The 21,272-nt window shown below is 38.7% G+C and overlaps 1 protein-coding gene across 4 annotated transcripts in view; it reads right to left on the bottom strand.

Annotated features, from left to right (window-relative positions):
* The window catches only part of MTA3 (metastasis associated 1 family member 3), a 213,253-nt gene that overhangs the window by 104,971 nt on the left and 87,010 nt on the right, over window positions 1–21,272 (bottom strand). For all 4 annotated transcript variants that reach the window (XM_044918687.1, XM_044918686.1, XM_044918688.1 and 1 more), the window contains exon 4: window positions 4,562–4,688. In XM_044918687.1, coding sequence (XP_044774622.1) covers window positions 4,562–4,688 — 127 coding nt within the window. The remainder of the gene's footprint in view (window positions 1–4,561; window positions 4,689–21,272) is intronic.

Raw genomic sequence — 21,272 nt, 5'->3', positions numbered from 1 at the left:
AAAAAAAAAAAAAAAAAAAAAAAAAAAAAGGGCGCCTGGGTGGCTCAGTTGTTAAGCGGCTGCCTTCGGCTCAGGTCATGATCCAGGGGTCCTGGGATCGAGCCCCGCGTTGGGCTCCCTGCTCCGCGGGAAGCCTGCTTCTCCCTCTCCCACTCCCTCTGCTTGTGTTCCCTCTCTCGCTGCATCTCTCTGTCAAATAAATGAATAAAATCTTAAAAAAAAAAAGACACAATGAAGCATAACTTCAAAGGCTGTGATCCAGATCCCAAGGTTGGCAAACAGGAAAGGAATGGCTCTTTTTAAATGACTACCTGCACCAGAGGCTGGGAAGAGGCATTAATCATTATATGCAGAATGCTGTAATTAGCAGCTTTTAAAAAGCCAAGCTTTTTGTGTTCAAGATGTAGAAAAACTGACATCGGACCATATACAAGACACACCCATAAACTTACGCACCCAATCAAGTAGGTAGTTCCCAGCTGCTACTATGTATCTAGCACACTAACATCACCTTCTAGTATAATAGTACAGTTTACATGTTTAACTTAATTTTTATTTTAGTTCTGTCCATTTGACTTGAACATCTAAATGGAAAAATTAAGTGAAAAAATAAAAATATCAAAGAACCTACCCATCCAACAAGTAACTCAATAGCTTTCCTTTTATCTCTGACACTTTTTAAAGACCTCCAGTCGTGTACACATCATAATTCTGTCTATCTGCAGCCAAGTGGTCTGGGTTCAATTTCCCAATCTGCCATGTAAAAGTCGTGAAACTGAAAAGTTACTTAACCTTTTTGTGCTTCAGTCTCTTCTGTAAAATGGGGACAATAACAGGACCTACTTTATAAAGTCATTGTGAGGATCAAATAAAATACATACAAAGCAACTGGAATAACATCTGTCACAAAGGTTCAATGAATGTTAGAATTTTTAAAAGCCAAGTTTGATAAACACGGTCTGTCTATGAGACTGAATACAGTATTGTATATCCATAACAGGTCTAGCATCTGACATAACAATTTTATAGTGCTTCAGAGTGTATGCAGCATATAATCTATTACTAATGACTTCAGGCACTGTGCAGGAGGCAAGCCGCCTCTCTCCTTGCCCCCCCAAAAAGTGTTCCAAAGATATTTTCATTGCTCAAGTCCTACCTAGTTCACGAACACAAAGTAAACCACTAACTATCCAGAACTGTCCTGGTCCTGGTTGACTCTCTCTCTCTGCCAGTGGAATCAGAAGGAACAGAGTTGCCTCCATGCCACTTTGAAAAGCTTATAATATCCAATGAGTATTGTGGCTCACAAACTACAAAGGACCTCAGGAATGCCCCAGTCAGGTTTTCTCCTGCATGCCATACGGCACTGAGGAAATTCTGGGCACTTGATAATGTCCCTGGAGAATAAAAAGCCAGTATTCACCAAATTACCCCTCTTTGCTGCCAAAGAACAATGGGGCTTCAGTAATTTTCTCCTGTTACAGCAGAAATAGATAGGGCATGACTTCAACATTAGCAAAATGTGAAGATCACTCCAGTGTGCACTTGTTTACATCAGCATGAGGGCTGGCTAGCATGGCTCTGTGCTTTGGCCAGAGACTGCCTCTAGCCCCATTCAGCTGTTGGGAAAATGAGAGCCACAGATGAGAAAATGTGGCTCTGTACTACTCCCTCTCGACTTGGAGAACAAAACAACAAAAATTAAAAGCCTCAAATGTTTATAACGCTTCATCATAATTCAAAAGAATTGTCAGTAAATTCACCAGGTAAACTCCTTAAATTTATAAGATGGGGACCTCATCTTAATTTATCAAGCACTTAGTATACGCCTTAATCTAGAATATACTCAGAAAATAATGTTCAACAGTGACTGAATGAATGATCATTTATTCTATGTAATTTCTATGTTCAACACAGGGGTGTCTTGATAATTATATATCAATATGCTATCTAACTTCTTATGGATGATGGAAAACACATTACTAATTTTTCCATTCCAAGCAATTTGTTAAAGGAAACATTACTTATGAACAGATTCTAAGCTATCAGGATGGTAAATTAAAAATGTACTTGCATGTTTTGGATACATTTTTAAAACCATTTGTCAGATTCTCATTCTGGCAAGATTCTTACGACTAGCCACATTACTTCTTGAGCTTAAAATGAATCTTTATATTCTAGCTTCTTCCAATTAAGTAATAAATGTGTATGGCTCTTCAGCATTTATTAGTTATATACATCTTTAAGAAAACTATGAAATATGTTTTCATGTTCCATTTATTTGAACAAAAATTAGCTTACTTTCCTACTTCTTGAAATACTCCCCCATTGGTAGATAAAATGACTGTTTCTACATTACCTGCGTGATTATTTTTTCCATCAAAGGACCCAAGTCACACAGAATATACTAACTCTAGCCAATCTAAACATAGTGTCCCCTAAAAAACCTAATAAAGCCAAATGGCTAACAGACACATGAGAAAATGTTCAACATCACTCAGCATCAGAGTAATACGAATCGAAATCACAATGAGATACCACCTCACACCAGTCAGAATGGCTAAAATTAACAACTCAGGAAAAGACAGATGTTGGCGAGGATGCAGAGAAAGGGGAACACTTTTGCATTGTTGGTGGGAATGCAAACTGGTGCAGCCACTTTGGAAAACAGTACAGAGGTTGCTCAAAAAGTTAAAAATAGAACTACCCTAAAACCCAGCAACTGCAGTACTAGGTATTTATCCAAAGGATACAAACATAGTGATTCGAAGGGGGCACATGCACCCCAGTGTTTATAGCAGCAATGTCCACAATAGCCAAAGTATGGAAAGAGCCCAGGTGTCCATCAACAGATGAATGGATAAAGATGTGGTATATACATATATAATGAAATATTACTCAGCCATCAAAAAGAATGAAATCTTTTTGGAACTAGAGGGTATCAGCTAAGTGAAATAAGTCAGCCAGAGAAAGACAATACCATATGATTTCACTCATATGTGGAATTTAGAAACAAAACAGATGAATATAGGGAAAGGGAAGGAAAAGTAAAATGAAATCAGAGAGGGAGACAAACCATAAGAGACTCCTAACTATAGGAGACAAACTGAGGGTTGCTGGAGGGGAGGTGGGTGGGAGGATGGGGTAACTGGGTGATGGGCATTAAGGAGGGCACGTGATGTAATGAGCACTGGGTGTTATGTGCAACTGATGAATCACTAAATTCTACCCCTGAAACTAATAATATACTATATGTTAACTAAATTTAACTTAAATAAAAAATAAATAAAAATTTTAAAATGTTTTTAAATTTTAAAAAAATTAAAAACTTTATAGCAATGCTGTCATGTTACTACTGAGATCAAATTATTTCTGAAAAGATCTGGAGCACGAGGAATTCCAGTATCTTTGTCACACAATTTCTGCTTTAGAAACTCTGGATCCATTTCTGAAAATAAAAATATGTACAAAGTCCTGGGAGCTAGGTGGGTGGGTGGGTGGGTGGGGGTGTGTGTGTGTGTGTGTGTGTGTGTAATACAAGGACCAAATCACAGCTTAAGTAAGTCTCCAAACCTGTCTCAGGCCAAAAAAGACAGATTCAATACCCACACTGGGGGCTAAAGAAGAGGGGCCAATTTTTGAAATAAAATTAATACATTGTATTTCCCTTAGAAAAACAGTTTTAAGGCAATCATGACTAGTAGAGAGGTGAATTACGTAACGATTGTGAACAAAAGCTGAAAAACTTGCTGTAACATGAGGCGAACACCCACACGGCCCTCCCTTGCACACCCCGCCCCTATGCGGCCGCCTGCACACGGCCACGCTCACTCGCTGCCGCTATGTGAAACATGCCCCGCCGTCTCTCTGAGGTTAAGTAAATGCCAACTACTTTCTGAAGTTTATCTGACCTTGACGGTCAGTAAATGCTACCTTTTGAGTTCAAACATTTTGTTAGACCTCCAAAATATATATGCTTAAATGTTACCACGAGCATATCATAAAAGACCACCACCATTCCTCCACAAACCCCAAAACTACAAACCAGGGACAGAATTTTTTCACTTTGGCTTCCCATCAATGTGCAGAGCACATACGAGTTAATACAAAATATAAAGTTTTCATCCCAGAGTTCCTCAAAAGAAAATAAAAGGCCGTATATTCTACAAGGTCTAGAATCACCTGCCTGGGAAACAGATCTTGTGTTTTTGTTCTAGGGTTCTAATGTCTGGCTCTGTAACATTCTAGGAATCTGGAGAAGACCAGCATTTCCTAAAACAGTGTTTGCAGGACACTGTTCTGCAGGATGCTAACAGGTATGCACATCCATTGGGAAAATCTGGATTAATGGTTACTTGACTGCAGTACATGTGCAAAGCTTTAATATGGTAATCACAGTATAAATCTCCAAGATAAAATCCCATTATGAAGCCTTTAGTAAACTAAGTTGAGCAAGATCATGAGGCAAGTTTGGAAATCCTTCAAAGAAGGCTGTTTTGTGTTTTTTCTAATTGCCACAATATTACTGAATGCTTCGTATCAGCTTCTAAGATGCTCTTACCTGATATGAGTTGCAGGTAGAGATTCATACTGGCGCGACAAAAAGAGCTCCCTATGTTTCAGCTGATGCTTCTGTTTATCAGTCAAGTCTGCCTCAATTGTTGTTTCCGATTCTTCCTCAATTTCTTCTACACAAATAAAATTTTAAAAATGCATTATTACAGGGCACATTATCTATCTGGACATTAAGACAGATCAACCTGTCATTCAAAATTTTCTTCAAACCAACTTTTACTATTTTATTTCAAATTTCCATTTATTTAACTTGTCATTTGTGTTACAACCATAAAATGACATGAATTGGGGCCACAAACAAAGAGGAAGAACTCCAATTTTAAAATGGCAGATGGAACATATGCATTTATCTCCTCTTCCCCCATAAAACTACACCAAATAGCAATTAAAATGCACACACATTTCAATGACAATGAAAGTGGAAACAACGACAGAAGAAAAACTTTCAGCCAAAAAAAAGGTTTTAGAAGATGGAAAGCAGATGCAAAAAAAAAAAGACAAACTTAGCCAAGAGAAGGAAGTGACAATCTATATATGTACAGACAGACGCAAGGAGAAGGCAAGCACAAAGCTTGAAGTGACTTAGCCCTCAAAGATACCAAGTACTGTGAGAAAGAGGAGTGGGTGAGAGAAAAAGACAGCAGGAAAGGTTGAAAGTCTATCTACAACACTGTAACTAAATCCCAGAATACTCTATTTAAAAAAGAGAAAAATCAGGAAAAAAATTAAAAATTAAAAAGAGAATAATTGGAAAACAAGAAATACGATAACACTTTTCAAATTTGATAACACAAACAAAAAGCTGGACAGAAGGATTAGAAGTTACTGCTAAGGAAATCTCCCAGAAATTTCAATACTAAGACAAAGAGATAAATAAGCGAAAACCAAAAGCTAAAATAAATAAAATAAAATAAATAATTCATGAGGTCCAACATCCCAAGAATAAAAGTTCCAGAAAGAAACAACAGAAAAAACACATTTCTTCATCTCTTTTGGTGGGGAGAAGGGGTGAGGAAAGACCTATCAAAGAATGATTCAAGAACATTTCCCCTTATTGAGGGAGAGGGACGTCCAGACTGAATTTCTGGCATACTTTTTTTTTTTTTAAGTGCTAACATGAGATCACAAAAGTTTACAGAAAGAAAAATTAGGTCACATGCAAAGAAACTAGAGTCAGAGTGGAATTCTATATGAATAGCAACTATTCTATCCTAAGATGGTGGAGCAATGTTATCCAAGAGGAAAAATGATAGTCAACCTAGAATTGTACTTGTAAACTATTTATCAAGTCTGGGAACACAGTAAGAATAATATTTTATTCATTCAACCAAGATTTATTAGGTGCCCAAACAGGCACTATTCGAGGTGTTGGAGATAAGCAGTGAGCAAAAGTTATTAGGAAGAAACAATTCAAAGTATTTGCCTTTGAGAAACAGGGTTGGAAGCAAGGGAGAGGAGACAGCAACGTTGCATGAAAGTAAAAAAAAAAAAAAAAAAACCCCACTGCATTTAATAATCTTTTTCCAGAAAAAAAAATAGTGTAATTTACAAATACAATTCCAAACAATTTTATATACAAAAATTTCTTAATACCTCTAAGGGTTCACAGATCCTCTGCAGCCTTACCTGGGCCAGACTGTGTGGGAACAGCAGGGGCACTGAGGACTCAGATGGTGAGACTACTGGAAGGGGCAGTGCTCCTCATGTAGGAAGAGCTTAAATTTAGGACTCAGAGGACTTAATTTTGGGATACTGATAGGCAACACACACACAGATATACATGTGTGTGTATTTCTGCTCCTCGCTATTCTTATAAGTTCTCAGTTATGGGCCCAGAACCACAAATGAGATTTTATCACATACATAATTTTCTAATTATAACAGTGTTTTTGAACTGCACGAGGGCAATGAATGGGGCTAAGCCATCAGATCTTTTCTATAGTACTTTCAAATTTTTAAAACTCTTGATTGAAAATGAACCTGAAAAACTGATTTAGAAAGACTGACGTAGGTTAAAAAAACAAACAAACTAAAGCAACTTAAAGTTCTTTGAACTCTCTCTTAATGACCTACCCAAAGAGAAATCCAACACTAAAACAGTTACTTCCATAGACATTTCACCAGTGGAAATCAATGAAGTTATTGGTGCATTAGCTCTATTAGCACCAGCAAATATCACATATAAAATCATACTCTTTACTTAATGAGGATTTGATAAATTGCTGTCCTGTAAAACACAACTGTAACTGAATTCTAATGTGTACCCTACAGAGCTAAAACTGCAACAAGCTCTACAAATAATAGCAGCAAAACTTACTGTCTTATACAACCTCTTGGTACAGCGTGAAAAGGACTAGAATCTCTGACGTGCAATGGAGCCAAACACAGAAATCACCAAACAGCACCTAAAACTCACCTTCCAAAATTTACCAGTGTTAAATTTCATTTACATATTTTCATAAATTTACAGTGGCTTCCGAATAGGAATGATTCCCATGCCGTTAACATCCTAAAAACATTAAATGACCACAGTGGCAAAGCTGGCATTTAGACAATGAAAAATTTAAAAGACTTCAGATGATTATCATCATCAGAAATTGGGTACATGGTAATATATTTATAACTTTTAAAAACCATTTTACCAAGCTTGATGGAATATCAAATTTGCTACCTTCCAAAAGTTATTAAAGTCCCATATCCTATACAGTGATAGGAAAGACGGATACTAAATTATTTATTGTACTTTCTTTATAGCTGGCAAAGTTTCACCAGTTTATTAGCAAGAAGGTACTGGAGATATGGAGGGGGAAAAAGACTGCAGAAGGAAACTGTACAAGAGGATTGTATGAAGTTTTAAGGAGCAATATAAATGTCACTATACTTTATACTGATATCTTCTGGGGTGCCTGGGTGGCTCAGTTAGTTAAGCATCTGCCTTTGGCTCAGGTCATGATCCCAGGATGCTGGGATCAAGCCCCACATCAGGCTCCCTGCTCAGTGGGGAGCCTCCTTCTCCCGCTGACCCTCCCCCTTCTCATGCTCTCTCTCTCTCACACAAATAAATAAAAATCTTTAATTTAAAAAATACTGGTATCTTCTGTTTTAGTAGTATGTGCCATACAATGCATGACCCACCAAGGCTCCTGCAAATTTCAAGGTTTTCGACTGCAGTATGAGAAAGAAGCCATGGCTAAAAATCTCAGCAAGGCTAATTGCACATGCAGGCTGACAGGGGATGAGGTAAGGCCAGCACAAACAGTATCCAAGAAGCGGGCAGCAGAGAACAAATCAAACTAGCCGAACTGTCTAGAGCACCAGAGCATCCAGCCATGGGATATGGGAGATCAGTGTTCAGCGGTAGGTTACAATCAGGGACTCAGGCAAAGCTTTAGAGAATGGGCATGTGACATGTACAAGACCAGAGCCGTCGGCTGATGAATTTGGGTACCTGAACAATAAGGGACAGAATGAAGGGAAGGAGCAACCATTCCTGATTCTAGTTCCTTGACTCAAAACTGGGTGTTTTTCTGAATAGTTCAGAATTCTCATTCTTCCATATTAGTTGGGAGGGATGGAGGGGAAAGCAGACAGGAGGAGAGTCCTCCACAGGTTATTCTCAAGCTTCCTTTGGTCTGTATTTTAATGGAGCATCAGCCCATGATGATGTTAGCTGGTACAGACCAGACAGAAAAGCAGGCAGTTAAACATCTGTCTGGGGCGCCTGGGTGGCTCAGTCGTTAAGCGTCTGCCTTCGGCTCAGGTCATGATCCCAGGGCCCTGGGATCGAGTCCCACATCGGGCTCCCTGCTCCAAGGGAAGCCTGCTTCTCCCTCTCCCACTCCCCCTGCTTGTGTTCCTACTCTCGCTATGTCTCTCTCTGTCAAATAAATAAATAAAAAATCTTAAAAAAAAAAAAAAATCTGTCTGTAGATGCATTTAACAAGTACCCAAATGTTAGAAGGCATATTACTGGATTGAAAATAGCTCAGTATTGATGGAACTCGAGTTTGTCTAGTAAGAAAAAAAATCCTCAAAAAAGGAATAAGGAAGTTGAATAAAATTAGAAGGATTTTTATGACAATGGAGATTTCAGGGAACTATCTGAATGAAGAGAAACAGTTTGGCAGTTTAGAGGCAAATAATAAAGAAAAATCAGTTGTATTTCCATCATTAGCAATGAATAATCCAAAACGGAAATTAAGAAAACAATTTCATTTACAATGGCACCAATAGGAAAAAAAATACTTAGAAAAATATTTAACAAAGGACAAATCTTGTAAACTAAAAACTATGAACACTGTTAAAGGAAATTAAAGACCTAAATAAATGGAAAAACTATGTTCACGGATTGAATGACTTACTATGGTTAATATGGCAATTCTCCCTAAATTTATCTACAGATTCAATGCAACCTCTATCAAAATTCCAACTGCCTTTTCACAAATATTAATCAACTAACCCTAAAACTCATATGGGCATATAAGTGACCCAGAATAGCCAAAATCGTTTTGAAAAAGAACAAATTTAAGAGGACTTTTCTACTTCCAGATTTTAAAGCTAAAATAACCAAAACTACGTGGTACTGGCATAAGGATAGACATATACATGAGTCCAGAAATAAGCCCATACATTTATGGTTAATTGATTTTGGACAAGGGTATCAAGACAATTCATTGGAGGAATGAAATTTTTTCTACAAATGATGCTGAGAACAGCTGGATATCCACATGCAAAGAATAAAGTTTCACCCTCACACCATATATAAAAATTAACGCAAACTGAATCAGTCCTAAATTTAAGAGCTAAAACTAGGGGTGCCTGGGTGGCTCAGTCAGTTAAGCGACCGACTCTTGGTTTCAGTTCAGGTCATGATCCCAGGGTTGTGAGATCAAGTCCCACATCACGCTCTGCACTAGGCGTGGAGCCTGCTTAAGATTCTCTCTCCCTCTCTCTCTGCCCCGCATCCTGTGCTCATGCACTCTCTCTCTCTCTCAAAAAAAAAGAGAGAGAGAGCTAAAACTACAAAACTCTTAGATAAAACACAGGTGTAGCTTTTCATGACCTTAGACTAGGTAATGGTTTCTTCACTATGGCACCCTAAAGCCTAAGCAACCAAAACATAAAATAAATATATACATATAGATATATACATATAGATATATACATCATATATGTATGTATATGTATATAAATTTGAATATTAAAATATTTGTACTTAAAAGGACACTAACAAGAAAGTAGAGATGGGGGTGCCTGGGTGGCTCAGTCGTTGAGCATCTGCCTTCACCTCACGTCATGGTCCTGGGTCCCTGGGATCGAGACCCGCATCGGGGTCCCTGCTCAGTGGGAAGCCTGCTTCTCCCTCTCCCACTCCCCCTCCTTATGTTCCCTCTCTCAGTGTGTCTCTGTCAAATAAATAAATAAAATCTAAAAAAAAAAAAAAAAGAAAGTAGAGATGGGGCACCTGGCCGGCTCAGTCGGTACAGCATGTGACTCTTGATGCTGGGGTTGTGAGTTCAAGCCCCCCGTTGGGCAAAGAGCTTACTTAAACAGAAAAAAAAAAAGAAAAAAAGGAAAGTAGAGACAATCCACAGAATGGGAGAAAATATTTGCAAATCGTGTATCTGATAAGGGTCTAGTATCCAGAATATATAAAGAACTTGTACAACTCAACAATAAAAAAAACCCAATTAAATAATGGGCAGAGGATTTCAATAGACATTTCTCAAAGAAGAAATACAAATGGCCCATAGGTATATGAAAAGATGTTCTACATCATTAGTCACTAGAGAAATGCAAATCAAAATTACAGTGAGATATTTCATACCAACTAGGATGACTGCAGTCAAAAAGACATAACAAGCATTGGCAAAAATGTGGAAAAGTCGGAATCTTTGTACACTGCTGGTGTAAAATGGTGCTGCCGCATTGTTACACAGTTTGGCAGCTCCTCAGATGGCTAAACATAGTTACCAAAGACTAGCATTATTCAGCCCTAAAAAGGAATGAAGTGCTGATGATTCATTCTACAATATAGATAAACCTTGAGGCATTACACCAAATGAAACATTCTGAAAGTGAAAGACAAAAAGGGCCATATATTGTATGATTCCATTTATATGAAACACCCAGAATAAGCAAACCCATGGAGACAGGAAGTGGATAAGTAGTTGCTAGAGGATGGGTGGAGTGGGGCGCAGGGGAATGACTGCTAATGGGTATGGGTTTCTTTGCAGAGTGATAAAAATGTCCTGGAATTAAATAATGGTTATGGTTAAACAAATTTGTGAACATACTAAAAAGTACTAAGTTATATACATTTTTTTGAAAAAAAAAAAAAAACAAAAAAAGAATTATATGGTATGTGAACTATATCAGAAAGAAAAAAAGCTAAACCTGAAAAAAAATGTCAAAATGCAAAAGGTCAGCGGACCCGCCATCTCCTGGTAATGCGCCAAAATGCCCAACACAAAGGGAGAAGAGAGGTGCCTGCTGTAAGTTCTCCAGGCCTTTTAGAACACAGGGTATTGCTCCTTCTGCCACACATATGCCCATCTACAGGAAAGGTGATATTGTGGACATCAAGGGAATGGGCACTGTTCAAAAGCAGTGCCCCAGGGCGCCTGGGTGGCTCAGTTGGTTAAGCGACTGCCTTCGGCTCAGGTCATGATCCTGGAGTCCCGGGATCGAGTCCCGCATCGGGCTCCCTGCTCAGCGGGGAGTCTGCTTCTCCCTCTCTCTCTCCCCCCTCTTGTGCTCTCTCTCTCTCAAATAAATAAATAAAATCTTTGGGGAAAAAAAAAAAAAAGCAGTGCCCCACAAATGCTACCACAGCAAAACTGGAAGAGTCGACAGTGTGGCCCAGCATGCTGTCGGCATTACTGAAACCAGCCAAGGTCAGGGCAAGATTCTTATCAAGTGAATTAAGGTACATTTTGAGCATAGTAAGAGCCACATGAAGGAAAATGATCAGGAAAAGAAGGAAGCCAAAGAGAAACGTACTTGGGTTCAACTGAAGCATCAGCCTGCAGCACCCAGACAAGCACACTTTGTGAGAACCAGTGGAAAGGAGGCTGAGCTGCGGAACCCATTCCCTAGGAAGTCATGGCATGATAGTTACAACAACAAATAAAAGACCTTGCTCTGGGCTGTAAAAAAAAAAAAAAGAAAGAAAGAAAGAAAAGAGAAAAAGAAACAAACACAATGCAAAAGAAAAATAGATAAATTTCAGTACGGTCATGTAATGGAATTCTATTCAGTAGCTAAAAATGCATAAGTAAATCCAAGTACCAAGATAGACAGATCTCAAAAACTTGACGTTAAGCAAAAAAGCAATCTGTAGAAAGATACATATGTACAATAACATTTTTTAAAACGCAAAAAGTGTTCTATAAAAATACACACATGTATAACAAAATATAAAAACATGAATGGAAAAAACACATCAGAGTTAAGACATCAATTCACCCATGGAGAAACTAGGAAGGGAATGGGGATCTACATGGCACTATAAAAATCTGAAGCAAATATGTGAAAATATAAAGAGAAGACAAAGCTGGCTGGTAGGTTCATAATTACACTACATTATTGCCTCTTTTCTGCCTCCTAAAAATACTTCAAATAAAAAGTGAATAGGACCCAACAGAAGGGAAACACTTCTTTCTTTCGCCTGTACCTAAATTCTAATCCATGTTAAACTGTTTTTTTCCCTCATGGCAACAATCATTACAGTTGATAATCATTTCTTTAACCTGTATCTTCGTTGTCTTCATCTCTATCATCTTGCAAAAATATAAATTTCTACTGGCATTCTAGCATTAATCAAATGCTTAAATATATGAGAATAAATATACATAGTATAAACATACAAATAAATTTTGGTTTTGAAGATTAAAAAAGGAGGAGAGCAAAACTGAAAAGTGGGCCAGCTTGGGAGATCAAAATCAAGCAAGAACTAAGTGTCCAACGCTTCTATAGAGAAATGCATGAGGGGAGCCTAGGTGGCTCAGTCAGTTAAGCGGCCAACTCTTGATTTTGGCTCAGGTCATGATTTCAGGGTCTTGAGATCGAGTCCCATGTCAGGCGCCTGTTCAGCGGGGAGTCTGCTTCAGATTCTCCCCCTCTTCCTTTGCCCTTCCCCTGCTTGTGGTGCTGCTCTCTCTCTAAAGTAAATAAATAAATCTTAAAAAAAGAAATGCATGAGATAAATAAGAGAAAATGTTGGAGTGAATGAAAAGTTAGCAGAAGATGATCAAATGTAAAGTTGAAGAAGCCTCGGGCGCCTGGGTGGCTCAGTTGGTTAAGCGACTGCCTTCGGCTCAGGTCATGATCCTGGAGTCCCGGGATCGAGTCCCGCATCGGGCTCCCTGTTTGGCAGGGAGTCTGCTTCTCCCTCTGACCCTCCTCCCTCTCATGCTCTCTGTCTCTCATTCTCTCTCTCTCTCAAATAAATAAATAAAATCTTTAAAAAAAAAAAAAGTTGAAGAAGCCTCTGAGATGTTGGTACCTGATCCATTTAGACTTTCACCAACCCCACATGGCAGAGTCCCCTACTCACTGCCAAAAAGCAACACCCATATAAGCTTAAGATACTTGTCACAGAATGCCTTACACCACAGTCATCTGATTCAGAGTCCCTTGAGAACAAAGATGGGTCATTTATCTTTGTATCCACACTGTCTTACTTGTAGGGTAAAAAAGATGGGACTTCAAGAAATGTTCGTAATAGACCACGTAAGAATTATTGGGTAACACTCAAGTTAGTGCCTACAAGGATAGATGCACAAAGTTATGACTGCACAGAGTAGCTATCAAAAAGTTACTGTTCAAGGGGCTCCACTTTTCACAATTCTTTCAAGATCTAACAGGGTGGGTGGGAGACCAGGCTTCAGAGTCACACCTGAATTCAAATTCTAGTAACACGTGTTCTGAGTTATGTGACCTTGGGCAAATTATTTACTCTTTGTAATTCTCAATTTCTTCATCTGTAAAATGTGTACACAATTCTTCCCTCTTAAGTTTACTGTGAGGATTAAAATAATGCACATAAATTGCTTAGCACAGTGCCTAACACAGCATTAGATAAAAAACTGCCATTACTATTTTTAAATGAATTTTAATATGATCTTTGATATTTGGAAAACAATTCCTATCTCCTAAAACAAAGGTTCCTACTTAAGAAGGCAAATCATATCAAAATTAAAACAAATTAAAAAAAATTTTTTTTTTTTTTAGGATTTTTTGTCATCTCTACACTCAACATGGGGCTCAAACTCATAACCCCAAAATCAAGTCATATGCTCCACCAACTGAGCCAGCTGGGCATCGATTTTTATTTTATAAACAAACAAAAACATATCTAGACCCCAGCGTTGGAGACCCTGATTGAGAAACTGGGCGTGAGTCGTGCCAGTTGAGCCTCAGTTAAGGATCATTATTATAGGGGTGCCTGGGTGGCTCAGTCGTTAAGCATCTGCCTTCGGCTCAGGTCATGATCTCAGGGTCCTGGGATGGAGCCCCGCATCGGGCTCCCTGCTTAGCGGGAAGCCTGCTTCTCCCTCTCCCACTCCCCCTGCTTGTGTTCCCTCTCTGTGCCTCTCTCTGTCAAATAAATAAATAAAACTCTTAAAAAAAATCATTATTATACAATACTAATTTGAAAATGTTATTCTGAAAGAACATCTATGACAGCTTTTTAGTCTCAGGATCCCTTATACTCTTAAATCCTATCAAAGACCACAAAGAGCTTTTGTTTATATGGGTTGTACCTACCAATACTGTATTAAAAATTAAAATGAAGAAATCTTTAAAACACAAATTAACAAGCACACAATCCATTATCATAAGAGTGACGGTGCCATCACGTGTCATACAATCTCTGGGAAAACTCTGCTATATACTCATGAGGGAATCAGCAGAACAATTAAATGATAGCTTAGAATTATTAGGAAAATTGTGCTGTCTTCCAGACCTCCCTGAAAGGTATTCAGGAATGACTGACCTTTGCAAAAGAAATATTAACTGAAGTCTAACCTGAAAAGAAAAATAAAAACTGCCCAAGAGTTTTTTTACTTTATTGGGTTTAAGAAACCTGTCACAAATTTTATCCTCACTGTATGATATGACTCATAAGTTGTTCTACAGCAAGTTAGGATCCCATCAGAAATTTAAGCTATTTCTGCTTTACATTTATTTATTCAAAGAACACTGCATCTGGCAAAGGCTGCCCAATCTTATAATATATTCAAAGTCCATCTGGAATTTTATACAGCCTTAACATGCCACCATGCATTTTTCCACTTGCTATCAATTTTTAAAATTAAGAAACAAAATAAAAGGATTAGAAGTAACGAAATTTTCCAGCACCACCAGACCACCATTCTCTCCAAATCATGACGGACATAGCAGTAATACAACACAACTCACATTTCTCCTGTGCTTTGATTAAAAAAACAAAAAACAAAACCCTCAATAGCATGCAACCACCACTGGAATCAAATCTAAACTTTCACGGCTGAAAAATCTCGTAATGATCAGCCCTGCCCTATGTTTCACCTATTCCCCTCCCAACCCCACAGGACAGATGGAAGAAAGGAAGGGAGGGAGGGAGGGAGGGAAGAAAGAGAGAGAGAAAGAGAAAGAAAGAAAGAAAGGAAGGAAGAAAGGAAATTTATTGATATGCCTACCAATGTGTTCTAGGGATATCTGTTAGGAAGACATACGGGCACCTGGGTAGGTCAGTTGTTAAGCGGCTGCCTTTGGCTCAGGTCATGATCCTAACGTTCTGGGATCGAGCCCCGCATCGGGCTCCCTGCTCAGCGGGAAGCCTGCTTCTCCCTCTCCCACTCCCCCTGCTTGTGTTCCCTCCTCTCGCTATGTCTCTCTCTGTCAAATAAACAAATAAAATCTTTAAAAATAAAAAAAAAATAAAATTTAAAAAAAAAGAAGACATAGAAGTCCTGCCCTGATAGATTACAGATGACCCAGGATTACAGATAAGAATGCATTACTTCAAGTGCGGTAAGCATTCTAAAATTCTGTAGGGTGCGCCAGAAATATGAGAGTTAACTAACATAGCCTGAAGGGCCAGCAAAGGCTACTGTGAGGAAACATAGCTTACCTGAAACCTGAAGGAGAAAGGAGGTTGGGGTGGGTGGGTCCCTGTCTTTTTAAACTAAGGAATACAGGCTGGCCCAGGCCTTACTTCTACTTGAGCCTCGCTAGACCATGGGAATTTCCTGCTCCTACCTTCACATCGGGCTGACTATATCAGCAGAGAGCCTCATTCCAGTGACTGAACCGTCCTGGTTTTAAAACTGAAAGTCTTCTGCTCAGAGAACCCCTCAAGACAGTTGGTGACCCCAGCCCTCATATTACTAAACCCACTATGATGCTCTGGCCTACTGAAAGAAAATTTATGGTCCCATAATGGTGAAAATTTAAAAGACAGAAAATAGCAAAACTCATAAGAACATACACCCATTGGAATTCTCATACATTCACAAACAAAGTAAAAGTTGGTTTGACCACTATGGGAAATTTTTTTGGCGATATCTACTGAAGTAAACTGATACCCACCCGATAAACCAACAATTCCACTCCTGGGTATTTATCCACAAGAGGAATTAGAGTGTAAGTACACCAGAAGACTTGTACAAGATGTTCCTAGGAGTTTTGTCACAGGAGCCAAAAACTGGAAACCACTCAGATGTCCATCAGTAGAAGGAATACTACCGGGCCGGAGGAAAAAATAAGTAGGAACAAGCAATAACACCAATGGATCCTACAGACAGGATGCTGAGGGAAAAAGTCACGCAGAGAGGGCAAATACTGTAGGTACTCCATTTAGATGAAGTTAAAAACTTGGCAAAACTAACAGATAGTAGACAGACATACAAACAGTGATTACATAGGGAGGAAGAGAACAGTAATGACCAGGAATGGGCATAAAGAACTTATACTAGGGTATCAGAAAGTTTCTCTACCTTGATTGGAGTGGTAGTAATAGAAATGCATACACCTGTAGAAAATTTACTGACCTGCACATTTTACCCAGCCCATTGTATTTTATACCTTGACTTAAAAATTTTTTCAAAGAACTAAGATTTCTGCTTCCAAACAAATGAATTAACAGGGACCAGATCTACCCTCCCACCTGAAACAACCAAAACAATTAAAAACTAATAATTTAAAAAGTGGACAGTAGACAAAATACATGAAACACCAGTTTTCTTAACACTGGACCACTGGACATCAGATGACGACGAACAGTGATTCTTGAGATACAGGACACAAACAAGAGATGAGCCCTAACATTACCTACATACTGCGGAGAGAATTTCCAGGCAATGGTGCAAGGAGGAGAAACTGAGGCAAAACCTGGCATGGTCCCAGAGTTAGGGAGGCAAAGCTGAAAGACCAGGAAGAACAAAGCAACAAGAGTACAGAAGACAGAGTACCAGAGAACAGAGACTGGAGACTGCAGGGGGTGATATTCGAGCACAGTACCCACCAGTGAAAGCACATGAGGAAACTACCAGAAGCCAAGGAAAAGGATCATTGGAAAAGAATCAGAGGGAACGGTACCCAGTGCTTTCACGGGGCCATGAACAGATTTGTTCCCAAATAGCTACCCTGGAAAAACTCGTAATTCATGGTTTATTGGGTAGAATACACAGAAATGTCTTGCCTAAGTAATGGGGAACAATTAGGCCCTAGACAGAGCTCCATATCCACTTAACAAACATATGTAAGGTCATAAATGTAACAACCAAAAGGATAAAACTGTTTCCAAGTAACCTGAGTGCATCCCAGAAATCAACTCAAGAAGATTTATAGGAATATGAAAATATCCAGGATGCAGAAAAATAAAATTTACCATGCCTGCTACATACCTAGTAGGCCTAAATTAAAGACTGACCATACCAACTGTAGGCAGAGTGAAGAAACCCAAATGCTCTTACACTACCTAAGGGAATGTAAAATGGTACAATCACAATGGCAAACAGTTCATGGTTTCTTAAAAAGCTAAAATACCCCTACCATATGGGTAAAGCCATTCTACTCCAACCAAAGAAAATGTATATCTGTACAAAAAATTGTAACGAAGAGCGCCTGGGTGGCTCAGTTGTTAAGCATCTGCCTTGGCTCAGGTCATGATCCTGGAGTCCAGGGATCGAGCCCCACATTGGGCTCCCTGCTGAGCAGGAAGCCTGCTTCTCCCTCTCCCACCCCCTCTGCTTGTGTTCCCTCTCTCGCTGTCTCTCTGTCAAATAAATAAATAAAATCTTAAAAAACAAAAAACAAAAAACCTTCTGACGAATATTCACAGCAACTTTATCTGTAATTGCCAAAAACTGAAAACAAGTGAAATGTCCACCAACAGATGAGTGAATAAACAAATGGTGGAACATCCATACAATGGAAAGCTACTCAACAATAAAAAGAAACAAATCATCAATGCTGAGAGACATACTGTGTTCATGGATTAGAAGATTCTATACTGTTAAAATGTCAATTCTCCTCAAAATGATCAATGGCTTTAACACAATCCCAATCAAAATCCCAGCAGGCTTTTTTTGTACAAGTTGTCAAGCTGGTACTAAAATTCAGATGGAAATGCAAAGGATCTAGAATACACAAGAGTCAAAAAAAAACTCCAAAAAAAGGAAATCAAAGTTGGAGGGCTAACACTACTAGATTTCAAGAAGTATTAGAAAGCTACAATAATCAAAAGCTGGTTATAGGCAAAAAGCAATAAACGGATCAATGGAACAGAAGAGAAAGGCCACAAATGGAGCATATATGACCAACCACTTCGACAAAGGCACAAAAGCAGTGCAATGGAGAAAGGACAGCCTTTCAATTAACGGTGCTGGAGCAATTAGATATGCGTAAGTCCCACAAAGAAAGGAACTCAGAATCCATACCTTGCCCTAGATATAAAAATTAACTAAAAATGGGTCATAACTTAAATGTTAAATCTAAAACTGTAAAACTTCTACAATACAGGAGAAGACTGTATGACAGCAAAGCATGAAAGTAAAATTGATTCATACTTTCTGGAAGCCTCTTTAGGAACATGTATTAAAAACCTTATAAACTGGGGGCGCCTGGGTGGCTAGTCGTTAAGCGTCTGCCTTCGGCGCAGGTCATGATCCCAGGGTCCTGGGATCGAGCCCCGCATCGGGCTCCCTGCTCGGCGGGAAGCCTGCTTCTCCCTCTCCCACTTCCCCTGCTTGTGTTCCCTCTCTGGCTGTGTCTCTCTGTCAAATAAATAAGTAAAATCTTTAAAAAAAAAAAAAAAAACCTTATAAACTGTATATACAGGGGCACCTGGGTGGTGCAGCCAATTAAGCGCTTCTTGGTTTTTCAGCTCAGGCCATGATCTCGGTACTGGGATCGAGCCCCACGTCAGACTCCACGCTCAGCCCAGCCAGGAGTCTGCTTGAGATTCTCTCTCCCTCCCCCTTGTACTCTCTCTCTAGAATAAATAAATCTTAAAAAAAAAAAAAAACTGTACATACATTTCTCTGATCAAATCATTCAAAAAAAAAAGGGGGGGGGAACAATCAAAAAAGACCAAAATAAGGTAAGTTCACGAGAAAGCATTTATTAGGACAGTCACTGAAACATTTTTCTATTCCTTTTTCTCTGTAAACTACTAAATAATCAAAAATAATTCTACAATGCTACACTCTAAAGTTGTGAATTACATGATGTAGGAATTATCAATATAAGAAATATGAGCCATCTCATACTATAGAATATAACCTTTTTCAAAGATTTAAGCAATATGGAAACCAAAGCTCAGAAAATTTATAGTTTACCAGGGACAAAATGGAAACAAGAATCAATCACAGGGTAAAGGATTACAACATTTCTTACATTTTCTGCAGTATATTTCCTTCTGGGAGCCTTTCACTAATGAGCTTCATAATTTCTAAAAATTTCTTCTAATCCTGTCATCCTTTCCTGTCCTATTTATAGTTATTTATATGAAAAGATACACAATCATAAGTTCTTAAGAAGTCTTTTCAAGTAAGTGAAAATATAAAAAACGTTTCCCCAAATGTATGGAGTACTGAGTAATCTGAAACCCACCTCAACAAAAGAAATGGATTTGCTGCTTAAACTACAAAAACACAACAAAGGAGTCAACCATATTACATCTTAAAGGCAAAAAGAATTATAAAATACAGGAAATAAAATATTTTATTTTTGTTATCTCTAGGGGTATCTTTCCAATCCCTAGCCTTTAATAATTTTTCTACCAGGCTGAAATTAATCCTGCCAGGACTCATAGTTTCACCCATATGAATTACCGACTCTTAAATGTAAAGCAAGTTTGGCTAACCAGCTATTTTTATAACCTTGCCACAAAGACTCACAAGTCCCCACAATATGAAAATAATCATGCAGCTTCAAAGACTAATGGAAGTTTTATATACTGGGTCAGGAGGGGGAAAAAACACAAAAGCAAGAGATCATGGGAAAAAAATCGTGCTAAGAAGAATGAATTTATAAAAATCTTTACTTATGCAACGAAGCTAGATAGAACAAAGATATTGTATCAGATGGTGTCTAAAGCTATACTTTATTCCAAGATCTATAAATACTGGCCAACAGGAAGGTTTAATTTGGCTGTGAAGAAAATGAATTATTCCACTAAACTATTATGGGCAGAAAGGGGAGGATTATCAGGCTCATAGTGGTTATGGCTGGAAAAGACTTTAATCAAGGCCAGAACCCCAAACTATTCTTATTTACCCTATATGGGTAAGATGCAGTTTCCACTAGGGGCGCCTGGGTGGCTCAGTTGGTTGAGCGACTGCCTTCGGCTCAGGTCATGATCCTGGAGTCCCGGGATCGAGTCCCGCATCGGGCTCCCTGCTCAGCGGGGAGTCTGCTTCTCCCTCTGACCCTCCCCCCTCTCATGTGCTCTCTCTCTCTCATTCTCTCTCTCAAATAAATAAAATCTTTAAAAAAAAAAAAAGATGCAGTTTCCACTAGGGGCGCCTGGGTGGCTCAGTTGGTTAAGCGACTGCCTTCGGCTCGGGTCATGATCCTGGAGTCCCGGGATCGAGTCCCGCATCGGGCTCCCTGCTGAGTCTGCTTCTCCCTCTGACCCTCCTCCCTCTCCTGCTCTCTGTCTCTCATTCTCTCTCTCAAATAAATAAATAAAATCTTTAAAAAAAAAAAGATGCAGTTTCCACTCTATCTTTCACTAAAGGGAATTTAAAAAAAAAAAAAATGCAAGAGCCAATGTGACATGCAGCATCAAACGCAGGACACAGAAAACATAAACAGTAAGCCTCCCTTCAACATCATATACCAACCTAGCCCTTAACAGTTCAAGGTCTTTGACCAGTGAAAATATGATACATCCTTTGGAAGTTTCAAAAACTAATGCAAATTCCAATGTGGATTCAAAACAATGGCTGATTAGAGTGAACTTGTAATGATCTTTCATCATTCTATTTCTATTTTACAATGAGAGCTCATAATACAACATTCCTATTCTACCAAAGTAGTGTGAGAGCAGGAATGATTTTATTCCCCATTCTTTTTACCAATTAAAGGACAAAAGTAGGGCAGGATAAAGTCTTTTCACTAAAAACAACTTGAAAATACACATTCTTAGAATTTAGGTACTTCTGTCTTTCCCTCCTCCAAAAAAGACTCAAACTACAAAACAA

This window comes from Neomonachus schauinslandi, chromosome 10 (genome assembly GCF_002201575.2).
Source record: "Neomonachus schauinslandi chromosome 10, ASM220157v2, whole genome shotgun sequence".
In the NCBI taxonomy this organism is placed as follows: domain Eukaryota; kingdom Metazoa; phylum Chordata; class Mammalia; order Carnivora; family Phocidae; genus Neomonachus; species Neomonachus schauinslandi.
The sequence above is the reverse complement of the archived record's forward strand: the minus strand, read 5'-3'. Positions and strand labels throughout refer to the sequence as shown.